At 47.6% G+C, this 23,897-nt stretch overlaps 11 protein-coding genes across 11 annotated transcripts; 4 read left to right on the top strand and 7 right to left on the bottom strand.

The window, feature by feature from the left end:
- Nucleotides 1-309: 309 nt before the first annotated feature.
- Nucleotides 310-1,405, bottom strand: F5147DRAFT_335999 (cytochrome P450). Its single transcript, XM_041429275.1, has 8 exons — nt 1,363-1,405; nt 1,206-1,293; nt 1,123-1,157; nt 1,007-1,053; nt 829-951; nt 676-780; nt 470-612; nt 310-406 (listed from the first exon to the last, which is right to left on the bottom strand). Exons 2-7 carry the CDS (start codon nt 1,240-1,242, stop codon nt 570-572), a joined length of 390 nt encoding a protein of 129 aa, XP_041289236.1. The 5' UTR covers nt 1,243-1,293; nt 1,363-1,405; the 3' UTR covers nt 310-406; nt 470-569.
- F5147DRAFT_335998 (uncharacterized protein) lies at nt 1,406-1,976 on the bottom strand. The gene is made up of 3 exons (XM_041429274.1): nt 1,678-1,976; nt 1,517-1,624; nt 1,406-1,465 (listed from the first exon to the last, which is right to left on the bottom strand). The coding sequence occupies exons 1-2, from the start codon at nt 1,892-1,894 to the stop codon at nt 1,551-1,553; spliced, it is 291 nt and encodes a 96-aa protein (XP_041289235.1). The 5' UTR covers nt 1,895-1,976; the 3' UTR covers nt 1,406-1,465; nt 1,517-1,550.
- Nucleotides 1,977-2,623: 647 nt separating this feature from the next.
- On the bottom strand, nt 2,624-3,561 carry F5147DRAFT_582578 (uncharacterized protein; the record flags this gene model as incomplete). The annotated part of the gene is made up of 3 exons (XM_041431662.1): nt 2,624-2,999; nt 3,056-3,216; nt 3,265-3,561. 3 exons carry the CDS (start codon nt 3,559-3,561, stop codon nt 2,624-2,626), a joined length of 834 nt encoding a protein of 277 aa, XP_041289234.1.
- A 160-nt stretch (nt 3,562-3,721) lies between these two features.
- Nucleotides 3,722-6,138, bottom strand: F5147DRAFT_617332 (cytochrome P450; the record flags this gene model as incomplete). Its single annotated transcript, XM_041432557.1, has 11 exons — nt 5,569-6,138; nt 5,419-5,515; nt 5,228-5,364; nt 5,054-5,182; nt 4,750-4,999; nt 4,577-4,699; nt 4,428-4,530; nt 4,288-4,374; nt 4,146-4,227; nt 3,965-4,087; nt 3,722-3,908 (listed from the first exon to the last, which is right to left on the bottom strand). Coding segments are annotated over exons 1-11 (1,461 nt in total), but the record flags the coding sequence as incomplete, so codon positions are not given.
- A 427-nt stretch (nt 6,139-6,565) lies between these two features.
- F5147DRAFT_814009 (uncharacterized protein) lies at nt 6,566-8,895 on the top strand (the record flags this gene model as incomplete). Its single annotated transcript, XM_041443507.1, has 8 exons — nt 6,566-6,737; nt 6,795-6,842; nt 6,910-7,088; nt 7,141-7,330; nt 7,502-7,582; nt 7,636-8,040; nt 8,092-8,140; nt 8,196-8,895. The coding sequence occupies 8 exons, from the start codon at nt 6,566-6,568 to the stop codon at nt 8,746-8,748; spliced, it is 1,677 nt and encodes a 558-aa protein (XP_041289232.1). The 3' UTR covers nt 8,749-8,895.
- F5147DRAFT_839394 (uncharacterized protein) lies at nt 8,674-9,650 on the top strand. Its single transcript, XM_041444213.1, has 2 exons — nt 8,674-8,962; nt 9,070-9,650. The coding sequence occupies exons 1-2, from the start codon at nt 8,871-8,873 to the stop codon at nt 9,449-9,451; spliced, it is 474 nt and encodes a 157-aa protein (XP_041289231.1). The 5' UTR covers nt 8,674-8,870; the 3' UTR covers nt 9,452-9,650.
- Nucleotides 9,644-12,293, bottom strand: F5147DRAFT_763043 (cytochrome P450). Its single transcript, XM_041440613.1, has 12 exons — nt 12,080-12,293; nt 11,790-12,017; nt 11,644-11,740; nt 11,453-11,589; nt 11,272-11,397; nt 10,968-11,217; nt 10,796-10,918; nt 10,647-10,749; nt 10,507-10,593; nt 10,369-10,450; nt 10,190-10,312; nt 9,644-10,133 (listed from the first exon to the last, which is right to left on the bottom strand). Exons 2-12 carry the CDS (start codon nt 11,984-11,986, stop codon nt 9,920-9,922), a joined length of 1,539 nt encoding a protein of 512 aa, XP_041289230.1. The 5' UTR covers nt 11,987-12,017; nt 12,080-12,293; the 3' UTR covers nt 9,644-9,919.
- A 922-nt stretch (nt 12,294-13,215) lies between these two features.
- F5147DRAFT_777275 (cytochrome P450) lies at nt 13,216-15,232 on the bottom strand (the record flags this gene model as incomplete). The annotated part of the gene is made up of 11 exons (XM_041441958.1): nt 13,216-13,429; nt 13,486-13,608; nt 13,665-13,746; nt 13,803-13,889; nt 13,943-14,045; nt 14,092-14,214; nt 14,264-14,513; nt 14,568-14,693; nt 14,746-14,882; nt 14,937-15,033; nt 15,087-15,232. The coding sequence occupies 11 exons, from the start codon at nt 15,230-15,232 to the stop codon at nt 13,216-13,218; spliced, it is 1,488 nt and encodes a 495-aa protein (XP_041289229.1).
- A 2,962-nt stretch (nt 15,233-18,194) lies between these two features.
- F5147DRAFT_813999 (cytochrome P450) lies at nt 18,195-20,417 on the top strand (the record flags this gene model as incomplete). Its single annotated transcript, XM_041443506.1, has 11 exons — nt 18,195-18,304; nt 18,360-18,456; nt 18,511-18,647; nt 18,702-18,827; nt 18,882-19,131; nt 19,181-19,303; nt 19,350-19,452; nt 19,506-19,592; nt 19,649-19,730; nt 19,787-19,909; nt 19,962-20,417. Coding segments are annotated over 11 exons (1,452 nt in total), but the record flags the coding sequence as incomplete, so codon positions are not given.
- A 390-nt stretch (nt 20,418-20,807) lies between these two features.
- Nucleotides 20,808-22,811, bottom strand: F5147DRAFT_655773 (cytochrome P450; the record flags this gene model as incomplete). The annotated part of the gene is made up of 11 exons (XM_041434018.1): nt 20,808-21,021; nt 21,068-21,190; nt 21,247-21,328; nt 21,385-21,471; nt 21,525-21,627; nt 21,674-21,796; nt 21,846-22,095; nt 22,150-22,275; nt 22,328-22,464; nt 22,516-22,612; nt 22,666-22,811. 11 exons carry the CDS (start codon nt 22,809-22,811, stop codon nt 20,808-20,810), a joined length of 1,488 nt encoding a protein of 495 aa, XP_041289227.1.
- Nucleotides 22,812-23,434: 623 nt separating this feature from the next.
- F5147DRAFT_777272 (uncharacterized protein) lies at nt 23,435-23,681 on the top strand (the record flags this gene model as incomplete). The annotated part of the gene is made up of 2 exons (XM_041441957.1): nt 23,435-23,525; nt 23,584-23,681. 2 exons carry the CDS (start codon nt 23,435-23,437, stop codon nt 23,679-23,681), a joined length of 189 nt encoding a protein of 62 aa, XP_041289226.1.
- Nucleotides 23,682-23,897: the final 216 nt, after the last annotated feature.

Raw genomic sequence — 23,897 nt, 5'->3', positions numbered from 1 at the left:
CATCGCGCATGCGCTTCAAGTGGTGAGCATCATGCAGTTGATATTGGACGAGCCACGACCCGTCTTCTAACTGGTCTTTATTGAAATCAGGAAGCTATTTCACAATCCCCGGAACTGCACGGGATTGGGTGGATGCCGACATATCTTCAGCAGCACTGAGAGACAATGTGGAACATCAACCACCTTCTGTCAGCAGGGGGCTGCATGGGACTGGTGTAAGTGTAGTATGAGACGACGTCCACTAGTACTGTGTCACTCGACAGGGTCATAGAATTGCTGTTGTGTCGATTCATTAGTTCCGACCGGAATGCAGAGTAATATCTTATAAGCAGAAAGTACAGGCCGATCGACGAAGGTGCACAATGACAGGCACTTGGGGCGCAGAATGGTGTTGTCTATACCGCATCTATTGTTTGTTGATCAGTCAAGGAGGAAATTCGCCTGCTTTGATGTATTGTAAAACACTCACGATTGATTTATCATCGCTTCCCGGATCAAGCTACTATGTACGGAATGGATCATAGTGGACGCGTCCGACAATACATAGTCTCAAAAGGTTATGTGCGTCACTAGGATTGCCCCACGATTTCTTCCAAATGCCCCGCATCCCACCTGGGAAAAAACATGACCGAAAACGGTTGCGGGTGTGCAACAACATTGTCTTTGAATGCCCACCTATCTATGGGCGCATCATTGGGTTCCAAGATTCGAAAAGCCCAGAACAAAGACGCAAGAGTAATCAAGATAGAATCACTTGCGAGATACTGTCCTGGACAAACACTGATTTATCTGTTAGTCCAATATCACTGACTCGATCAGACAACTGACCGCCTGCCAAAGCCAAATGGGAAAGACTTGAGATCCGGACAAATGCGCCCGCATGGTTCAACCCATCTCTGAGGGTCGAAGTTTTCGGGGTCAGGAAAAGCATTTGCATCACGAGAAATAGACCTATGATGTGCAATAGTCACCCGATAAGTCAAGGAGGACGGATGAACGATCGCACCAGTGACAGCCGTAGACTGTTGCGCCAGCAGGGATCCGTAACCCTTTCTATACGCACAAGTATTAATCCACAATTTGATATCCAGTCCGAGTTTCAAGAACACCAATTTCACACACCCATATTATATCCCTCGTGGCACGATGGGGAAAACCTGTGCTAACAGTTAGATGTCGCTGACAACGGAAGGAAGATAATCTACCGAGCGGGACAAACAGGCCTCCAGGGCAACGATTCATGCATAAATGCGTGTAACTCAGGAAGACGCTGGATATCTTCGAAAGATGGGGCTGGGAATAAGAAATTGAGTATCTCATACCAATTCCATCCCGCATTCGAACCATAAAAGCGGGACATACCTCGTTCTCTACCCACGACTGTATCTAGCTGTTCTTGCACACGCGCTTGTGCCTCGGGATGACAAGCCGCTGCGAGGATAGCAATGGTGATGACCGCGGAAATCTAAACATGAACTATTAATCCCGCTCACCAACCAATACGTAAAATATTTACATTGTCAGTAGCGGCACCAAAAATCGTTCACATCTCAGTTCTCGATAGCTGATGCCCATGCTGCTCGAGAAGTGTACGCATGAAAGACGGCCCAGCGACAGCACTTGCCTGAAAGAGATATCAGCGCACAAAACACGCACCGCAATAGAAACACGACTCACTATCTTTCATTCCAACTTCGACTGTTGCGATGAGATGGAACGGATCGAGTGCGAAGGCGTCGTGAGGTTGAGTAGTAGCTGCTGAGTAGCTCGGGCCGGACGCTGAAAGATTAAGCCGCCGCCGGGTGGGCGGGCACAAACGAACAGCGATTTCGAGTAATGCCATGTGTAGAGAACGATAAAGAAGTGCCATCAAACAATAGATGCGTAAACTCATAACTACTGTGTGAAAAGCGGTGGGCGGAAGGGGTCAAAGAATGGGTGTAAAGAGGTACTACGCCAACGAGAAGAATAAGTAGTAATTCGCTTTGAGAATTCCTTACCACATTGGTCTGCGTCTGCAGCCGCGGCCGCATGTCCGATATGTTATAACTCTGAGCAAAAAGATCCGTCCTGAGATCGAGAACTGTGCGATAGTGAGACCTTGGGAGCTATTGAAATTAGTCGCGTAAGCTAGTCACAAAGGAAATTATTTGCGATTCACTGTCCAATTGGAAGTAAGGAAAGAAACCGTGAAACGTGGAATGCAGTGGTTCTCGAGATTGTTGAGTAGCTGGACTTCGACGGGTCGACGACATGTAGAGCTGTTATCCGTAGTCGGGCATTTCTCACCAATCCCTTCTCGACCGGGAGGTCGCATTGAATAGCACATGCGCAATTTATTTTGAGATCCAGTTGATTCCGGGCGGAGTAAGCATTGTTGAGTACTCCGGTGTTCGCTCGGGCGCATCAATAATGCATGGTCTGCTTCTTTTAAGATGTTCGAGCTTGAATAGCAATTTGACCAAATGACAGGGCAAGTCACCACAACACCAGCCAGACACCAGTGAGCATCTCCAGGATCAACCCAAATACCTAAACCATCGATAGAACAACCCGTAGTAGCGCCGCCGTGAAATGTAGAGCATACAACGCAATAAATAAGTCTCATGAACAAGGAATGTACTTACCACCGCCTTCGTCGATATGAATGCGCTTCTTCGACTTCCCGCCGGTTAAATACGTCCCCATACCCTTCATCTAGGCCCCCATGCACAGTACTCGGCGTCTCGCTGCCCCTCATTTCACGCTGCTTGCGCCGAATCAATGCCAGCGCGCGTTCGCGTTCTGATGATTCACGTGTGAGGCGCATGGTCGTTGCATCCGAGGGTGGGGGAGGCGGTTTTATCTTATCATTTGAATCAGGTGGGGTGCGATATTTGGAACGATGCCACGACGGCCGAGGGACAGGGGAAGAATTATTCGACGAAGAACTCGATGCAAGCTGATGCGTGATAGCTGTGAGAGGGTCATTCATAGTTTTTGAAGCAAGATCCCGCAATCTGAGATATTGAAGGGAAGTCATAGATGTAAGGGTGGAACAGTATGAACTGCATACCTTAAGCGTTCGCTCTTCTCATCCTCCTGATGTTCCTTTCCCTTATCGCGCTCGCTGTACCATGGGTTGAGGTCCTTAGCACTTGGAGCCAGTGGCACGCCCTTCTCAGTCTCCAACTGTGTGGTCTTCTTCGTCGCTCTTATTGAAGTAATCATTTCTTGCTAGCACCAAATCAGTATATGCGCACAAAACGTCAGGAACAAACCGACCTGTTCTAAATCCTCGAATAGATTGATATGACCTTGATTCGAATCCCTGGCAATGATGGAGGCCTTAGCATCTTCTATAACCTTCATATCGTCCTCTTTCTTCTTTCCCTTTCCTTTCCCAAGTCCTGCACGCTCTCGGAGGAGGTCCAACCGAGCCTCTGCATCAGCCAGCACCACCCTTCCCTCGGCCTCGGCCTCCTTTTGCGCAGCTTCCTCTTCATCTCTCCGTACACGTTCGATGTTGTCCCGGCGGTAGGGGTGGTATGATTTATGATGAGCGATGTTCAGTTTGCCCATGTCGAACGCGGATAATAGAGTGTTGTGCGTATAGGTTTGAAGCCGGCGAGGATCAGATTCCCACGCACAAAGGCGTGTACACATTATTAGAATAGTACTCTATTATATGAAATTGGTTCCTAGATAAACGCCTTTACTCCCCCGGTGCGCACAGTTCCCTGATCACATTCTCATTGATCCTCTTCTGCAAACATATCTCGAACGGAGCAGCATATATGTTTGCAGTATCCGAGAAAGCAAGCGTATCAATCTTCGCTGCAGGATTCTCAGAAAGGCGAAAAGCCCAGAGAATAAGAGCCGTGGTGATAAAGAGGGACCGATTCGCGACATGTTGACCGGGACAAACTCTGATCATTTCAAGTAAGGTATGAGAATGGGTCAAGATATGAACGATGCTACTCACCGGCGGCCAAAACCAAATGCGAAAAACCTGAGATCATCGCGCACACGACCTGCATCGTCAATCCAACGCTGAGGATTAAATTTGTGCGGTTCTGGGAAGACCTCGGGATCGTTTGCGATAGCCCTGAAATACAAGCGTCAAGACGTAAAGGTGAGAGGACGAAAAATGATTGCCTACTGACCAATGGTTCCCAATAACGGTCGCACCTGCCGGAATGAGGTAGCCTCTCCAAATTATGTCCTTAGTCGCACGATGCCCAAAGCCTGTAGTGCAGGGTTATTGTTCATTTATCGCGTCATTACCACTCAAATGACAAGACGTACCTCCAAGATTAACAGGTCTCCACCTGAAACTCTCAAGCATGAACGCAGTAACCTGTGGCAACATTTTCTGATCATCAAATGTCGGCACTAATCAGGAGCTATCTCAGTCAGCAGATAAGTAAAGAAAAGGAATAACCTACGCCGCGTACGCCCCACAACTTTATCGAGTTCCTCTTGTACGCGAGCCTGTGCATCTGTGTGAGTGACAGCAGCCATGAGCATAATTGTGATTGCGGACGCAGTCTATAACAGTTGTCAAGTTGAGATGCGATGCAATGCAAGAGCTTACCGTATCAGAACCGGCCCCAAACATTCCTCCTGCAATGTATCCCAGTTCCTTGTCTTCGAACTGATACTGTTTCTGGTGCTCTAAAATGAACTTCGCAAAGGATGGCCTCGCAGTCCCCTCGCGCTTCACGCCGGTGAGCAAGGATATTTGTCATTGCAAAAAAAATCACGAACCATCTGTCTTCGCACCGCGTCCAGCTGCCCATTAAAAAGAGCCAGATCATCTTGGTGCCATGCCTTCAACTGACTCAAGTAGCCTGGGACGAAACGCAGGATTGGATACGTATCCACGAGGTATGCTCCCGGCTTCATAGCTTGACCAAAATGCACAAGAGACTGATTGACGGCAACAATTTCCGGATCTGTATATGAGGTCGGTGTAATTTTTCCATAGGTGAAGGACATGACCACCGAAGCTGCATAACTAGAATCTTCGGATTACCACCTATACCGCGCAAGAAAGAGCTAGTGTTCGTACCGCATGGCATGACCTTGATGGTTCTTTGGATCGTTTAAGATATCCAGAACTAAATTCTTTGCATGACTGGTCTGAATGGGCTCGTAGGTCTCCGCAACCTTGGGTTGCAAGCCTGCATGCAAGACCCTGCTTTACATTTAGTCTGATCGAACCTTGTAGAAACAAGATGTGTACCTCCGCAGCCGGCGCAATCTCTCACCACTGCCCGCAAGGACCACTCTCAACCCACCAGATAATGTCTCTTGCGCTGCAATAGAACGCGGGCGGTCGGCAAGATTTGCTCCCTCTTTTTCCATGATTTCTATCGCAGCCTATGACGAGACTCACTTCGTGCCTGGCTAAACGATGGATTGCTTTATACTTACCTGATGACGCCCTATAATCACGAAAATCCTATGGCCTTGTTTGAGCGAAAACACAGGTCCGTATTGTTCTGTCCATCTCGCGAAGTGAAACGGTGCACTGCGTGAGAGGTTAGCTAGAGATCATGTTGATGTCCCTCGATAAAGACTTACTGTGACTTCGGCATCGTATTTCCTGATAGCCAATGTCCAGGCGGTCCAGGCGGTAAGGGCAACCGCCTTGCGGCCTGATATCGTTGTTTCACAATCCAGACGCTGGCTAAGACGATAAGGGTGCATGCAATGATAATCGCCATTGTTGAATGGTCGGGCTTCCTGATAATCACAACACCCCACCACTTTGCAACACGTTAAGTACTCCACGATGACAGAGCAGTGACTTGCTGTGATGGGCGTTGGGTACGGTGAGATTACAGTGCATGATTGCACTGACTTGTGCCAAGACAAGTTCCGAGTCAACACTTGCACCGATCAATCGGATGTGGTGTACTGCGGTCTTCTCATAGTATAGTGAACCTAATGACTACCCTGGTGATTAGTGGCGGACGCGCGAATGCCAAAACATTTCAACTCCATCCAAAGATCTTTATGTCGTTCTCTCATGACCCATTGGATTGGTCATGCCACTGGCACTGGGCAGGACCGTCGACTCGGAAGCGAAAGTGCCAAAGTGTACTAGTAGAGTCGTGGCGGCCTATGGCAGTACTCACGAGTCTAGCTCAGTAACGTGGGTCACCATTCTAAAAATAAATCGTTGCAAACTTCAGTAGCCGCTTGACTACGCCTATGCGGCTATGCCTAACTTTGCTTAACCTTCTATTCTTTGACGACAAACAACTGGGCATAAGTGATTGCCGGTATACCTTCAGTTCCTCCGAGCCGCTCTGCCATTGCATCTATGAACACTAAGGCAGCTGTGGTCTCGGACGCGCCGCTTGAATTATCTTTCAACCCCTTCGAATAGGACAAGGTTAGAATTTCAATCACTTATACACCAGCTCGGCACCATGTCAGGTCCATCAAGATTACACGATCATAACACTCCTGCCTCTCACATCTGAACACCGTGATGAGATAGATCGAATCGTACAGATTCGTACTTGAAGAAGCTGACCTTGAGGATGAAGGGGCTAATTGCTACTTTGTGATCATGTCACAAACTATTTCGGCGGCCAGTAGATTGCTCAAACGCGAACACCTGAAGGGTAGTCTTGACACGGAAGTGGCATTGGCGAAGAAAACACTACAGAAACACCCTCAACTATGGGAAATCATTCGCCACGCCTGTCAGACGCGCTCGTTCTCTCACATAGCTGACCTCGGTGAGTGTTCGTGCAGTGACATAGATGTCCCTCTGCTGACAGTTGCTGGAAATGCAGAACTATTTCAAATACCCCAAGCTAGCGATCCCGTGCAGTCGTCTCAAGGTGAGAGATTTGTAACATCTTACAGTCGCATCTCAGGTCAGTTGTATTCTAAATGAGGACCGGTCAGACTTTCTTTACGATTCATTCGTCAGACCTTACGTCGGCAAGGCCGTGGACGGTTTCTACGAGTACCTGAAAAAAAGCAACATGAAGTTCAGGGGTGGTGGCATGCATAGGCCATACTATGCTAAGTTCTGTTCAATCGTCCAAAGTTCTGGAACGGGAAAATCAAGACTAATGATCGAGGTCAGTGTTTTATAGTCCGTGTTCGTGTCAGGTAGTTAAAGCATCAAATTAGCTCCGGAACAAAGGTGTTATTGTCTCGTATATGAACCTCCGTGATCCAAGTGATCTGGGCTACCCTACGCGGGACCTAGTGCCCACGCGTATATTGACGGAAAATACAGGTTGCACTCCAGCCGAGTATACCGCTCATTGTTGCGCCTTTTCTACGGCCATATTTCAGACGCTTCAACAGGTTCTGAACAGTAAGCTACTTGAGCTGCGCTCTGGAAGTCCTGATCTCGTAATAAAATCATGGAATGTGACATGCGCTCGAAAGCTCGTACCGAGTTCTTTCAGAAAGTTCAATCTCGATATCAGGAAGTGAGCAGGGAAATAGAGTTTTTTGACAGATGGACTGATGAATTTTGCAACAGACCCTAATATCAAAATGCCAACACCCGAAGAGAAAACCGATGTGGCGACCGCCGCAAAGTTAAGGAGTACGTCACTCGCAGGTAATTGTTGTATTTTGACAATGCAGCCACCTAAGCTCACACTGCGTAAACAGATAGGAAGATCAGGTCGGCAAAATTGAGAGGCGAGTCATTCGTCACGACATCTTATGACAATATGCCACGGGTTCTGCAACATTTATTTACAGAGGAAGGCAATGTTTCGAACGATGATCTAAAACTTGTAATAGCATTTGACGAGGCTCACACTTTGAGCAACATAAGTGGAAAGGGTTTTCTTCCATCAGATATAATTGGCAGGGCGATCAACTGCTACTCCCAGAAGAGCGACGCGTCGGTCTGGGTCGTTTTTGTATCTACGACTTTGCAAGTAGCAGTTCCATCAGATATAATTGGCAGGGCGATCAACTGCTACTCCCAGAAGAGCGACGCGTCGGTCTGGGTCGTTTTTGTATCTACGACTTTGCAAGTAGCAGATTTTTCGGCACCTCAGGAGATCCGTAAGTACATGCTCTACGTCGCCTGTTTCCAACCTTCACACAATCTGGCAGATGATTCTATGCGCCTAGCGGTATACGGCGACCTTGTCTACACGTCTTGGTTGGGACCAGGATGCGGCTCCTATGTCTTATATATCGGCGAATGATGTCGCAAGGTTCGATCACATCGTTGGATTCGGACATCCACTGTCTGTCTCTATGTTTCTATCTTTGTTTGCAATTTCGTTGACCGCCATGAATAGATGGAAGTCCCTCGCGGAAAGACTTCCTGTCATTGATATTTTGCGATTGGCTGCCCAGAAACTCTGCAAATCTACCATATTTAACCCGGGGGATAAGAATCAAGCTCTTGCTGTCCTGTCCCAGAGATTCGGTCTCAACTTTTGTCTTGGTCACCCCGATGCTACGTCTCATCTCTCAAAAGCAGTGGTTAGTCACCTGCGCATGCTATTCTTAACGACCAAAGATAGGATGTGGAACTTCACCGCATCAGAGCCCCTTCTGTCTTGCGTTGCAGCAATTATCCTCCATAGAATGCCTTACGATCTGAGTGACGCTTTGAGGGTCTTGAACAGCAAGGTTGATGGTGGGATGGTCGAGATAGAACAGAGCGGAGATTTTGCCAGCAGGCTGTTGCTACTTCTCGCCAAGGATCTCTTTGTCCGCAAGGACCCGCCCCAGAGGCTTGATCCGGCATCTACACTATAACGGAAGTGGGGATGCGGAACTAATAGACTGCCGGAAGGTCTCCGTCATCGATTTCCTGGAGTACCTATTTGGCCAGACTTTCTGGTCAAGGACAGTCGAGGAGGCCAAGGCAGCTTTTCAGCATGCTTACATACAACAATTTCTCGCACTGGGTGTCTATGACAGAGTTCATCTCACCGCCAGTTTCCGATCAAACTGACGCTAATTCGTCGAGGTAAGCAAGCTTCTAGGTATTGCGATAGTGTATCTAAGATTATCACCTCTGTATAGTGCTAGATGCAGCGCCAAAGAGTGGTCTTTGCGACACTGACATCGCACAAGCGCGGTCCAATGCTGTCATCTGCAGCCGCTCGTCGACAAGATGAAGTTGGTCACTCGCACGCATGATTCGATCCAGTGCCTATCGGATCTCCCCTACATCGCTCTTCTCCTCGACCTCAATGTGGAACCAAAGCTTAACGTTACATTCCCGGAGAATGAGCCAAATCTTGTCGAAACGGACCGCTGTCTGCGGATCTACGCTTCTGGAATAAGCGAAACCACATTTCCATTCTTGAGTCAGCATCCCGGTGTTGCGAGGGAGCTGCATGGACTTGTCTCTCGGCAGAAGGAAGTACCATCCCAAACCACTCTCGAAGCCTTGGTCAAATTCGGGAGTACTGCTAGGCTACGCAACTTGCAGTGGGAATTACAAGATACATGATAATTCGATACAACTCGGATCATGACTGTATGATTGTGGTAAAGTGAAAAGCGATGTAGAGCGATTGCACACATGTTCCTGTGTATGATAAACGATGATCGTTGTTCGATCTCTTTCCATCTTTTGTAACCTTGTAGTTATACAAGAAACTTTTGTCGGCCATTGTCTTTATCTCGCGCTTCCACTTCATCGGTTCTTGCGATCCTCGACTCCCGAACTGGAGAATTTTGTTGGTTAATCGACACAACAAAGTATACTACAACTGAGTCGTTATCGGATAAGACGCATCGCGCGTGTTGCACCAACTATAAATAAAGCTATGTTCGACAAGAACCCGTGACAGCCAAGGTCAAAAGCTTTTTGGGAGAGGCAAAGAAGCCTTCCTTATTGTGAAAAGGCGATGGACGCCAGCGCCGACAAACATGATACGAGTACAATGAGAACTTTCAAGTTCCTAGATAAACGACTTTACTCCCCCGGTGCACACAGTTCCCTGATCACATTCTCATCGATCCTCTTCTCTAAACATAGCTCAAACGGAGCAGCATGTACGGTTGCAGTATCCGAGATTGCAAGTGTGTCAATCTTCGCTGCAGGATTCTCCGAAAGGCGGAAGGCCCACAGAATAAGAGCCGTATTGATGAAGATAGACCGATTCGCGACATGTTGACCAGGACACACTCTGGTATTTTTAAGTAAGGCACAGGAAAAGGTGGAGAGATCAACGATATCACTCACCGACGGCCAAAGCCAAAAGTGAAAGACTTGAGATCACCGCGCACACGACCTGCATCGTCAATCCAACGCTGAGGATTAAACTTGTGTGGTTCTGGGAAAACCTCAGGATCGTTTGCGATAGCCCTAAAGTACGAGCATCAGACCCAAAGGTGAGAGGACGAAAATAATTGCCCACTAACCAATGGTTCCCAATCACAGTCGCACCTGCAGGAATCAGGTAATTGTTCCAAATGATGTCCTTCGTCGCGCGATGCGCAAAGCCTGCAGTGAAAGGTGGTCGTTCATTATCGCGTCACCACAACTCAAATAAGACATACCTCCAAAACTGACAGGTCTCCACCTGAGACTCTCGAGCATGAACGCAGTAACCTGCGGCAGCATTTCCTGATCAGCAAACGCCGGCACTAATCAGGAGCTATTTCAGTCAGTAGGTTAACAAAGAAAATATATAACCTACGCCGCGTACGCCCCACGACGTCATCGAGTTCTTGTTGTACACGAGCCTGCGCATCCCTGTGAATGACAGCAGCCATGATCATAAATGTGATTGCGGACGCAGTCTACAACAATTGTCAACTTATGACGCCATGCAACGTAAGAACCTACCGTATCAGAACCAGCCGCAAACATTCCTCCTGCAATATATCCCAGTTCCTTGTCTTCGAGCTGGTACTGTTTCTGGTGTTCTAAAATAAACCTCGTAAATGATGGCCTTGCAGTCCCCTCACGCTTCACAGTGATGAGCGAGGATACATCTCATCAAAACAAAACCACGAACCATTTGTCTTCGCACAGCGTCCAACTGTCCGTTAAAAAGAGCGAGTTCCTCTTGGTGCCATGCCTTCAGCTGACTCAGGTAGCCTGGGACGAAGCGCAGGATTGGATACGTATCCACAAGGTATGCTCCCGGCTGGATAGCCTGACCAAAACGCGCAAGAGATCGATTGACGGCAACGATTTCAGGGTCTGTGTATGAAGTCGGAGTAGTTTTTCCATAGGTGAAGGACATGACCACAGAAGCTGCATAACTAAAATCTTCGGATTACCACCTATACCGCACAAGCAAGAGCCGGTGTTCGTACCGCATGGCATGACCTTGGTGGTTCTTTGGATCATTTAAGATATCCAGAACCAGATTCTTCGAATGTCTGGTTTGGATGGGCTCATAAGTCTCCGCAACCTTGGGTTGCAAGCCTGCATGCAAGACCCTGCATTACATTTAGTCTCACTGATCGTACCCAGTGGTAGAGACAAGATGGTTACCTGCGCAGCCGGCGCAATCTCTCACTACTGCCTTCGAGAACCATTCTTAATCCATCAGATAATGTGTCTTGGACTGCAATAGAACGTGGGCGGTCGGCAAGATTTGCTCCCTCTTTTTCCATGATATCCACTGCAGCCTATCACGAGACCCATTTCATCCCTGGTTAGCCGATGAATTGCTTGATGCTTACCTGATGACGTCCTATAATCACGAAAATCCTATGGCCTTGTTTGAGCGAGAACACAGGTCCGTATTGTTCTGTCCATTTCGCGAATTGAAACGGCGCACTACGTGAGGGGTTAGAGGCTACGTCGATGTCCCTCGACAAAGACTTACTATGACTTTGGCATTGCATTTCCTAAAAGCCAACGTCCAGGCGGTCCAGGCGGTAATGGCAACCGCCTTGCGGCCTGATATCGTTGCTTCACAATCCAGACGGTGGCCAAGACAATAAGGGTGCATGCAATGAGAATCGCCATTGAAACTTTGAATGATTGAGGTTGCTGAGAGTCAGCACACCCCACGCCTGTCATGTTAAGTACTCCAGAACCAAGCGGCGACTTGCTGTAATGTGCGACGGGTACGCTGAGATTACACTGCATGATTACACTGTCTTATGAACACACCTGCACGGATTAATCGGACATGTGAGTCATGTACTAATACCGTCTTCCTTCCACCGGGCACGTTCACGTACGACATGTAATAGTCGGATGACTGCCTGGTGATTAGTGGTGGACGTGTGAGTACCAAGATATTTTGACTTCATCGGATTTGTCGTTCTCGTCGTCCTCGATAACCCGTTGCACAGGACCGTCCGGTATACAACACACGAGCATGATAATGGAGGCCGACTTGCAAGCGAAAGTGCCAAAGTGAGGTCATCGTTCTAAAAATAAAATGTTGTGCTCCGAACTTCGGCATGTGTACTATGTAAGAGAAAATGCATCATGTGCATGCACTTGATTAGCGAATATGCGAATAATGCGACCGATGCTCACGTATGGATTATTAATCTGATGCAAACGCCTAACAGTAGTCACAATGACACGAAGCAATATGACAATTGAGTAAGTGCAGGGGCGGGGCTGCTAATTTCTGCATCGTCCGAGCCGGGATACATTTTAAGTACATGGAGGAAACACTCTTCTGGGCCAATGAGAGCGAGTTGTCGAAGCTGGAGCATTTCTGTCGCATGCAGTAAGCCTTAAAACAGGAGCACCATGCAATTTTTTGAAAGGATCATTCTCGTGCCGGAAGAGGTCAGACAAAAAAGGCAGTGGACTAAAATGTTCAAGTGATAAACATACATAAACCAGATGTTCGCGGAGGATCGTAGAAGAAAAGTTGTTGAAGGACAGGCATGTTCTAGAAGATCAGGTTGTCCGAATCGAATTCACCTTTGAGGGCTGTCAGCCACGTTGAAGACTACCGTGACAGGAACCATGACTGGGATGAAACCCACGTCAACTTTGAGAGCAAAGTGAAGTTATTTGTTGCCTGTTCATCGTATTGGCCAGCTAGAAAAGGAAAGCGCATGCAGGGTGGCGAAACGATTGAACGGTAAAAGGACAGGACTTCAGTACCATGCTTCATTTTGTCCGGGGGCTGGCTGTAAACGGTTCATAATCAGCCACGCAACTTGGAGACTATCGCAGTGTATCGAGAGATACTTCATGTGTAGTAACACCAAGGGGATCGAGTTCATTATTATAATTGTGCCCCTTTGGACGAATAATCAAGGATCTGGAATAAACGCCTCTTATTTGCCCGGTGTGCATAGTTCCCTGACCACATTTTCATCGATCCTCTTCGCAAAACATATATCAAACGGAGCAGCATGTATGCTTGGAGTGTCAGAGAATTCAAGCGTGTCAATCTTCGCTGCAGGATTCTCCGAAAGGCGGAAGGCCCACAGAATAAGAGCCGTGTTAATGAAGACTGACCGGTTCGCGACATGTTGACCAGGACATACTCTGATATTTTTAAGTAAGGCATAAGAAAAGGTGGAGAGATCAACGATACCACTCACCGACGGCCAAAGCCAAAAGTGAAAAACTTGAGATCACCGCGCACACGACCTGCATCGTCGATCCAACGCTGAGGATTGAACCTGTGTGGTTCTGGGAAGACTTCAGGATCATTTGCGATAGCCCTGAAGCACGAGCGTCAGACCCAAAGGTCAGAGGACGAAAATGATTGCCTGCTGACCAATGGTTGCCAATAACAGTCGCACCTGCAGGAATGAGGTAGTTGTTCCAAATGATGTCCTTAGTCGCGCGATGCGCAAAGCCTGTAGTGAAAGGTGGTTGTTCATTGTCGCGTCATCACAACTCAAATAAGACGTACCTCCAAGAGTGACAGGTCTCCACCTGAGACTCTCGAGGATGAACGCGGTGACCTGCGGCAGCATTTCCTGATCAGCAAATGTCGGGACTAATCAGGAGCTATCTCAGTCAGTAGACGAACAAAGAAAAAGTATAACTTACGCCGCGTACGCCCCACGACGTTATCGAGTTCCTCTTGTACGCGAGCCTGCGCATCTGTATGAGTGGCAGCAGCCATCATCATAAATGTGATTGCGGACGCAGTCTACAACAATTATCGAGTGAAGACGCGATGGAATGTAAGAACTTACCGTATCAGAAGCGGCCCCAAATATCACTCCTGCAAGGTATGCCACTTCCTGATCTTCGAGCTGGTACTGTGTCTGGTGCTCTAACACCAACTTCGCAAAGGATGGCCTTGCAGTCCCCTCACGCTTCACAGTGATGAGCGAGGATACATCTCATCAAAACAAAATCACGAACCATTTGTCTACGCACTCCGTCCAATTGCCTTTCATAGAGAGCACGTTCTTCTTTGTGCCATGTCTTCAGCTGACTCAGGTAGCCTGGGATGAAACGCAGGATTGGATACATATCCACAAGGTATGCTCCCGGTTTCATAGCTTCACCAAAATGTGCAAGTGACTGATTGACGGCAACGATTTCAGGATCTGTATATGAAGTCGGAGTAATCTTTCCATAGGTGAAGGACATGACCACCGAAGCTGAATAACTGGAATCTTCGGATTACCACCTGTACCACGCAAGCAAGAGCTAGTATTCGTACCGCATGGCATAACCTTGGTGGTTCTTTGGATCATTTAAGATATCTAGAACCAGATTCTTCGCATGCCTGGTCTGGATGGGCTCGTAGGTCTCCGCAACCTTGGGTTGCAAGCCTGCATGCAAGACCCTGCTTTATATTCAGTCCCGGTAATCGCACCTGGTAGAGACAAGATGTGTACCTGCGCAGCCGGCGCAATCTCTCACCAGAGCCCTCAAACAACACTCCCAATCCGTCAGACAACGTCTCATGTACTGCAATAGAACGGGGGCGGTCGGCAAGATTTGCTCCCTCTTTTTCCATGATATCCACTGCAGCCTGCGACGTGATCTACTTCACGCCAGACTAGAGAATGTATTGTTTTATGCTGACCTGATGACGTCCTATAATCACGAAAATCCTATGGCCTTGTTTGAGCGAGAACACAGGTCCATATTGTTCTGTCCATTTGGCGAATTGGAATGGCGCACTGCGCGATGGGTTAGACAGAGATCACGTCGGTGTCCCTTGACAAAGACTTACTATGACTTTGGCATCGCATTTCCTAATAGCCAACGTCCAGGCGGTCCAGGGGGTAATGGCAACCGCCTTGCGGCCTGATATCGTTGTTTCACTATCCAGACGCTGGCTAAGATAATGATAAGGGTGCATGCAATGATAATCGCCATTGAAATGGTCCGGCTTGCTGATGGTTACGACTCAAACCCCCCGCTACTTTGCAACCTCAGTACCCCAGAACAGAAAGGTGATGACTTGCTGTGACGTGCTGTGATGAGCGACAGGTACAGTGAGATTAGAGTTCATGATTACACTGACTTATACTTATACAAACCCAGATTGAACACCTGCGCGGATAAATCCGACCTGTGCGAGTTACGTATGGCATTGCGGTCTCGCTGTAGTATAGGAACCTGATGACCACCCTGGTAATAAGCTAGTAGTGGATACGCGTGTTCGAAGACAATTTCCACTCCACCTGAAGATTAAGGTAGATCTCCATGTCGTTCTTGATGACCCGTTGGATCGCTCGTGCCACAGGACCAGGTTTACAAAACATTGTAATGGAGGTCGACTCGGCGGAAGTTAATAAGTGGGTCACCATTCTAAAAATAGAACTTTGTACTCCGCACTGATAACCTCATTACTAGTAACATCTGCAAAACACCGCAATTCTCACTTACTAGCTTGATGCCTTAATTCCTATGGCTCGGTGATTCAGAGCTTGCACATTGGTGGAGATCGTGATAAAAATGAAGCGAAACATACAGAGATTCTGATGCTGTACAGATTGATATATTCCATGATCATATTTACCAGCAATCCATACGGAGTGCTCACGTTCCTTGTTAGTACTGTTTGAAAAGATGATCAACAACAACTTGCCTGCATCAGGGAACAATTCACCCTTAAGATGATCCACAAGGCCAAGCATACTTGCAACTTCACTCGAAGCAAAAAGTGCTAGGCACGTTTCAGAAGTGATGGTTTCTATTACGATGTCAATCATGTACGACGTGAAACGCTTATTGATCTTTACTCACCTGCATGACGATTTCTTTGAGCGTTACGACAATGTCTTCTGGAAGGACGCGTTTGTTTGGAAATAGCTCAATATATCTCCTGGGAATGTCGTGGTATGTACAAAGTAAAAAAGGGCTGTAACAAATGGTGAACGCATTACTTTGGTTGAGCGATGGAACACGCCTACATCTGGAGGTCATACAATACTGTGAATCCAATGCATACTTTAGGAACGACAAGCTCGAAACGAAACCTCCCTGTGGAAAGAACTTACTGATGTGGCTTTTGCGCTTTACACCTCGAACATTATTCATAAGGTCAGGAGATTCGTAGTCTTCGAACCAGAAAATGACACGTCTGTTGTGATCGACAAAGTAATAGCCCCAATTTTTTGTGTTTGCCTCCGCAATAAACTCCGATGCGAGCTAGACGGATTGCAGAGCCAGTGTGTAATCGTCTTCGTCAGAATCTCCAGATGATGCAACGATTGGAAAGAGGTGTGCAGGAATTTGTGGGCCTATAGAAGACGTGCGCGCGAGGCATCGGTCGCGATTGTAAGGCTGGTATCGAGTACGAGAGGGGAAAGTGAACAAATGCTGGACTTGAGAAATATTTAGTTAGAGGGCAGAGTGACAACAAAATGAGACTTTTTTAGAGAGCGTTCGGACGTGTTCTGAAGTGGGGAATCAGCGCGTAAGATTCTGCTGCTTATGAGAGTACATGGACTGTATACAAACGCGAAACGGTAAGGGTCCTCAGGTATAGCTAGACCGAACGATTATGAGAAAACGGACGCAGAAGGGAGTGGTGTTGAGAGCGCAAGGTAAGTTGAATGAAAGAAAATCATGAAAGAGCTCCGAGTCGGATACGACGGCGAGTCACGTGAACAGCTTCGAGCGCCTATAGTCCGTACGTAGAGGATGTTCAATATTCAATATTCAATCCTTACACGATTATATTTCGCATATAAGTGCTCCATGCACATATGTGATGCATTTTCTCTTAGTATTTTATTTTTAGAATTAAATGGTGACCTGTCCGGCCTCCATCACCGGAATTTGAGGCAAAATAAAAGCTGCTGTTATTTCCGGAAAATCTCATGTAATCAGTAAATAAACGTGTCGTAGCACATCCGTCCTGTTTTCTCCAAATAACCCGGCCGTCTGTCTCGAGCTCTAACGTTCCTCAAACGCTAAGTCTAGATGTCGACTCTAGATGTCGAGGCTCGCAATATGCCGTGGGCGCTCATGACTACTTCGGAAGGCTGCTGGAGGTCGATACTGAACACACAAAGTGATTGGGAAGCGGTGGAAGGTAGTAGAAGGGCTGGAATTGATGCAATCATCGGTACCTAGCATATGGCGGATCTGTATTGCTTCACATGCCAAAAATAAACGGTGTTGAATATTGAAGGAAAATCAAAGACTTTATTGAGAGAATATCTACTGTAAATTGTAACTAAACATGAGATAATTGTGTTGTCGTTATTGTATGTTTATCACCTGTTTATCTGCCGATAATTTGGAATTTCCCCCACATATTCAGCTCTGCCATTATTTCACCTCAAAGTGCGGTGCATTGATAATGTGTTGTAAACCGTACGGTTCTGTGCAATCCAACGAACGACAAATCTGTGTTGAGTTTACCGCAAGTCTCAGACACGTCCGTCGAAGTACGGTGTACAGTGTTTACGAATCGTAACTTACAATAAACTACTTATGCTGTCGGGTTTCTCCATAGCCGGAATAAAATTAGTAATCGCGCTGCACGCTTTGTCAGTCTCGACGCGCGCTCGAGTCGGTACTCTCTAATCCAACAATATTAATCCGATCAATCACGCGTCCACCACTAATCAGGCAGTCATCCGACTAGTACGTGAACGTGGAAGGAAGACAGTATTACATGACTCACGTGTCCGATTGGTGCGTGCAGGTGTCGAACTTGACAGTGTAATCATGTACTGTAATCTCAACGTACCCGTCGCACATCACAACAAGTTGCCGCTCGATTCTGGAGTACTTAACATGATGCAAATGCGTGGGGTGTGCTGACTATCAGCAACCTCAATCATTCAAAGTTTCAATGGCGATTCTCATTGCATGCACCCTTATTGTCTTGGCCATCGTCTGGATTGTGAAGCAACGATATCAGGCCACAAGGCGGTTACCATTACCCCCTGGACCACCTGGACGTTGGCTTTTAGGGAAGACAATGCCAAAGTCATAGTGAGTCTTTGTCGAGGGACATCAACGTAGCCTCTAACCCCTCACGTAGTGCGCCGTTTCAATTCGCGAAATGGACAGAACAATACGGACCTGTGTTCTCGCTCAAACAAGGCAATAGGATTTTCGTAGTTATAGGGCGTCATCAGGTAAGCATCAAGCAATTCATCGGCTAGCTAGGCATGAAATGGGTCTCGTCATAGGCTGCAGTGGATATCATGGAAAAGGAGGGAGCAAATCTTGCCGACCGCCCAAGTTCTATTGCAGTCCAAGACACATTATCTGGTGGGCTGAGAGTTATTCTCGAAGGCAGTGGTGAGAGATTGCGCCAGCTGCGCAGGTAACCATTTTGTCTCTACCAGGTGCGATCAGTGAGACTAAATATGAAGCGCAGGGTCTTGCACGCAGGCTTGCAACCCAGGGTTGCGGAGACCTACGAGCCCATCCAGACCAGACATTCGAAGAATTTGGTTCTGGATATCCTAAATGACTCAAAGAACCACCAAGGTCATGCCATGCGGTACGAACTCTTGCTCTTGCTCCCGTGGTACAGGTTGTAATACGAGAATTACAGTTATTCAGCTTCGGTGGTCATGTCCTTCACCTATGGAAAAACTACTCCGACTTCATACACAGACCCTGAAGTCGTTGCCGTCAATCGATCTCTTGCGCATTTTGGTCAAGCTATCCAGCCGGGAGCATACCTTGTGGATACGTATCCAATCCTGCGCTTCGTCCCAGGCTACTTGAATCAGCTGAAGGCATGGCACCAAGAAGAACTCGCTCTTTTTAACGGGCAGTTGGACGCTGTGCGAAGACAAATGGTTCGTGGGTTTACTACGAAGACAAATTTCCTTACTCATCACTGTGAAGCGTGAGGGGACTGCAAGGCCATCATTTGCGAGGTTCATTTTAGAACACCAGAAACAGTACCAGCTCGAAGACAAGCAACTGGGATACATTGCGGGAGGAATGTTTGCCGCCGGTTCTGATACGGTAATTTCTTACATTGCATCACGTCTTCACTTGACAACTGTTGTAGACTGCGTCCGCAATCACATTTATGATGATGGCCGCTGCCATTCACACAGATGCACAGGCTCGCGTACAAGAGGAACTTGATGACGTCGTGGGGCGTACACGGCGTAGGTTGCGTCTATGCTATGTTAATCTACTTACTGAAATAGCTTCTGATTAGTGCCGACGTTTGATGATCAGGAAATGCTGCCGCAGGTTACCGCGTTCTTTCTCGAGAGTCTGAGGTGGAGACCTGTCGCTCTTGGAGGTATGTTTTATTTGAGCTGTGAAGACGCGATAATGAACGACCACCTTGCAATACAGGCTTTGCGCATCGCGCGACGAAGGACATTATTTGGAACAACTACCTCATTCCTGCAGGTGCGACTGTTATTGGGAACCATTGGTCAGTATGCAATCAGTTTCGTCCTCCCACTTTTGGTTCTGACGTTCGTGCTTCAGGGCTATCGCAAACGATCCTGAAGTCTTCCCGGAACCACACAAGTTTAATCCTCAGCGTTGGATCGACGATGCAGGTCGTGTGCGCAGTGATCTCAGGTTTTTTACTTTTGGCTTTGGCCGTCGGTAAGTGGCATCGCTCATGTTTCGACTCATTCTCACGCCTTAAAAATGTCAGTGTGTGTCCTGGTCAACATGTCGCGACTCGGTCCATCTTCATCAATACGGCTCTTATTTTGTGGGCTTTCCGCCTTTCTGAGAATCCTGCCGCAAAGATTGACACGCTTGCATTCTCGGATACTGCAACCATCCATGCTGCTCCGTTCGAGGTATGTTTGGAGAAGAGGATCGACGAGAATGTGATCAGGGAACTATGCGCACCGGGGGAGTGAAAGGCGTTTATCTAGGAACTGGAAAGTTCTAATACATGTTAAGGTAGTAGGGATTGAACTCACGGAAAGGTTATGTCCCTTGAATGGCGTTGTCCCAGATTCGCAGGGTTTTATCCTTTGAGGGAGTGACAATCTATCGACTGTCGTTAATGCAAGAACGCGGCTGCCGTCAGGGCTGTCAGCCGCGTTAAAGACTACCGTGACCAGAACTATGAGACTGGGAAGCACACAATGAAAACCGTGTCATCTTTGAGAGCAAATTCAAGTTGTCTACTGCCTGTTTTTCGTTTTGACCAGCTAGAAAAAGAAAACGCATGCGGGGTGAAATGATTGAATAGTAAAAGGATAGGACTCTAGTACCACACTTCATTTTGTCCGGGGGCTGTCTGTAAACAGTTTACCATCCGCCAGGCAACTTGGAGAGTATTGTGGTGTATCGACAGATACTTGATGCGTGGTAACACCAGGCAAACCCAGTTTATGATTACAATCGTGCCTATTTGAGGATATATGAAGGTACAGGTACATAGGTGTAACAAGGAGTCTGAGTCGGACAGACAAGGGGAAAAAAACTCTAGAACGCATGGCGAACTCCTTTGCACAAAGACCCAAGTTTCTAGAATAAACGTCTTTTATTTGCCTGGTGCGCATAGTTCCCTGACCACATTCTCATCGATCCTCTTCGCAAGACATATCTCAAACGGAGCAGCATGTATAGTGAAAGTGTCCGAGAATGCAAGCGTGTCAATCTTCGCTGCAGGATTCTCCGAAAGGCGGAAAGCCCACAGAATAAGAGCCGTGTTGATGAAGACCGACCGATTAGCGACATGTTGACCAGGACACACTCTGATCACGCATAAGAAATGGTCAAGAGATGAACGATACCACTCACCGACGACCAAAGCCAAAAGTGAAAAACTTGAGATCACCGCGCACACGACCTGCATCGTCGATCCAACGCTGAGGATTGAATTTGTGTGGTTCCGGGAAGACTTCAGGGTCGTTTGCGATAGCCCTGAAGTACGAGCATCAGACCCAAAGGTGAGAGGACGGAAATGATTGACTACTGACCAATGGTTGCCAATAACAGTCGCACCTGCAGGAATGAGGTAGTTGTTCCAAGTAATGTCCTTAGTCGCACGATGCCCAAAGCCTGCAGTGAAAGGTGGTCGTTCATTATCGCGTGATCACAACTCAAATAAGACGTACCTCCAAGAACGACAGGTCTCCACCTGAGACTCTCGAGCATGAACGCGGTAACCTGCGGCAGCATTTCCTGATCATCAAATGTCGGCACTAATCAGGAGCTATTTGAGTCAGTAGACGAACAAAGAAGAGGCATAACTTACGCCGCGTACGCCCCACGACGTTATCGAGCTCTTCTTGTACGCGAGCCTGCGCATCCCTGTGAATGGCAGCAGCCATTATCATAAATGTGATTGCGGACGCAGTCTACAACAATTGTCAACTTATGACGCGATGCAATGTAAGAACCTACCGTATCAGAAGCGGCCCCAAATATCCCTCCTGCAAGGTATTCCAATTCCTTATCTTCGAGCTGGTACTGTTTCTGGTGCTCTAACATGAACCTCGCAAAGGATGGCCTTGCAGTCCCCTCACGCTTCACAGTGGTGAGTGAGCATATCTATCATCACAAGAAAATCACGCACCATCTGCCTTCGCACTGGGTCCAATTGCCTGTTACAGAGAGCAAGGTCTTCTTTGTGCCATGCCTTCAGCTGACTCAGGTAGCCTGGGACGAAACGCAGGATTGGATACGTATCCACAAGGTATGCTCCCGGCTGGATAGCTTGACCAGAACGCGCAAGAGCCTTATTGATGGCAACGACTTCAGGATCTGTATATGAAGTCGGAGTAATCTTTCCATAGGTGAAGGACATGACCACAGAAGCTGAATAACTAAAATGATCAGATTACGACGTGTACCGCGCAAGCAAGAGCTAGTGTTCGTACCGCATGGCATGACCTTGGTGGTTCTTTGGATCATTCAAGACATCTAGAACCAGATTCTTCGCATGCCTGGTCTGCATGAGCTCGTAGGTCTCCGCAACCTTGGGTTGCAAGCCTGCATGCAAGACCCTGCTTTAAATTCAGTCTCGCTGATCGCACATGGTAGAGACAAGATCTGTACCTGCGCAGCCGGTGTAATCTCTCACCAGAGCCCTGAAGCAACATCCCCAACCCGCCAGACAATGTCTCGTGCACTGCAATAGAACGCGGGCGGTCGGCAAGATTTGCTCCCTCTTTTTCCATGATATCCACTGCAGCCTATGACGTGATATACTTCATGGGATAGACAATGAATTGTTTTATGCTGACCTGATGACGTCCTATAATCACGAAAATCCTATGGCCTTGTTTGAGCGAGAACACAGGTCCATACTGTTCTGTCCATCTCGCGAATTGAAACGGCACACTGCGTGAGGGGTTAGATAGAGATCACATTGTTATCCCTGGACAAAGACTCACTATGACTTTGGCATCATATTTCCTAATAGCCAACGCCTAGGCGGCCCAGGGGGCAATGGTAACAGCCTTGCGGCCTGATATCGTCGTTTCACTATCCAGATGCTGGCCAAGATAATGATAAGGGTGCCTGCAATGATGATAGCCATTGAAATGGTCCGGCTTGTTGATAGTCACGATTCAGACACCCCGCTACTTTGCAACTTACTAAGTACTCCAGAACAGAGAGGTGGTGATGTGCTATGATGAGCGGCGGGTATAGTGAGATTAGAGTGCATGATTACACTGACTTATACTTATACACACACGAATGGAACATCTGCGGTCCTGCGCGGATCAATCAAACCTGTGCCAATCACCGTCTTGCAGTCTTCTATGGAAAACAGGACAGCCGTGCTCGTGTCACAAATCCCTAATAGGCAGTAGGACTTCGGTCACCCCATGGATGTCGAGTATTTGTAATAAACAGTAGTAACCAACGGGACATTCGAGCGGGTATTGGTGACATTTACTAGCTAGCGTGCGGAGCTTACTACTAGGAGGAAACATCGTACAGCCGCGGGACGGGCAAGGTCCTATAAGCCAGTGTCAGCCATCCAATTCGCCAACAGGATCACAAGTTATTATTTCTGGGGAGAACGACACACAGTATCTGTATGTTAATATTCTCTCGAGATGGGAGTTACTTCCGTGGAGCCTACTTTGTGGATAGTCACAGGTATCATTCCTGAGCGGTCTTACTAACTTTCATATGTCTTTGTCAGGCCCTACCATGACCAACGATCGATCAACTATATACCGACCTCATTTCTTCTCGACCCTCATCCCAAATATTCTCGTCAGCTGTCTACGCTACCGCACTGGTAAGTCTCCTTCCCCACCGAGACCTATGGTATTACTCACCCTGTGACCTGAAACCAGTTCCGTCCGACCTGTTAGATGACAATGAGTACCACTCCCGTCAACCCGTTACCCACATTCGCCCCTCCTCCATCACATCTTCTCAGCTCCCCACATAATATGATAATACGGGTATATATCAGGACACCGGGAATAGCATTGCGATGTGAGAAGTCGCAGCAGCCGCGAGACACAAGATGAATTTGTGTCGAGTCCTGCGGGATGCTGTCAGGTAAGTAACCCAATTTTCTTTGCATGAAGAAAGGTACTGACGAGATCAGCATTGCACTTGCAAAGGACGATAAGTACTGTCATCATATATGCGTCGTACTTGT

This window comes from Suillus discolor (assembly GCF_016758755.1).
Source record: "Suillus discolor strain FC423 chromosome Unknown F5147scaffold_57, whole genome shotgun sequence".
Lineage (NCBI taxonomy): Eukaryota > Fungi > Basidiomycota > Agaricomycetes > Boletales > Suillaceae > Suillus > Suillus discolor.
Note: the sequence above shows the minus strand (reverse complement) of the source record. Positions and strands in the feature narration are given on the sequence as shown.

Bases quoted from the DNA above. Each gene is read 5' to 3' on its own strand.
- F5147DRAFT_335999 (XM_041429275.1), bottom strand. From the start codon at position 1,242: ATGAATCGTTGCCCTGGAGGCCTGTTTGTCCCGCTCG. The intron at 1,054-1,122 runs GTGTGTGAAATT...TTGTGCGTATAG, and splicing joins CCACGAGGGATATAATATGG to AAAGGGTTACGGATCCCTGC. The intron at 613-675 runs GTGGGCATTCAA...GTTTTTTCCCAG, and splicing joins AATGATGCGCCCATAGATAG to GTGGGATGCGGGGCATTTGG.
- F5147DRAFT_335998 (XM_041429274.1), bottom strand. From the start codon at position 1,894: ATGAGTTTACGCATCTATTGTTTGATGGCACTTCTTTATCGTTCTCTA. The intron at 1,625-1,677 runs GTGAGTCGTGTT...TATCTCTTTCAG, and splicing joins CGAAGTTGGAATGAAAGATA to GCAAGTGCTGTCGCTGGGCC.
- F5147DRAFT_839394 (XM_041444213.1), top strand. From the start codon at position 8,871: ATGCTTACATACAACAATTTCTCGCACTGGGTGTCTATGACAGAGTTC. The intron at 8,963-9,069 runs GTAAGCAAGCTT...ACATCGCACAAG, and splicing joins ACTGACGCTAATTCGTCGAG to CGCGGTCCAATGCTGTCATC.
- F5147DRAFT_763043 (XM_041440613.1), bottom strand. From the start codon at position 11,986: ATGACAGGCGTGGGGTGTGCTGACTCTCAGCAACCTCAATCATTCAAA. The intron at 11,218-11,271 runs GTACGAACACCG...CGAAGATTTTAG, and splicing joins CACCAAGGTCATGCCATGCG to TTATGCAGCTTCTGTGGTCA. The intron at 10,451-10,506 runs GTATGTCTTATT...CTTTCACTGCAG, and splicing joins GAGACCTGTCAGTTTTGGAG to GCTTTGCGCATCGCGCGACG.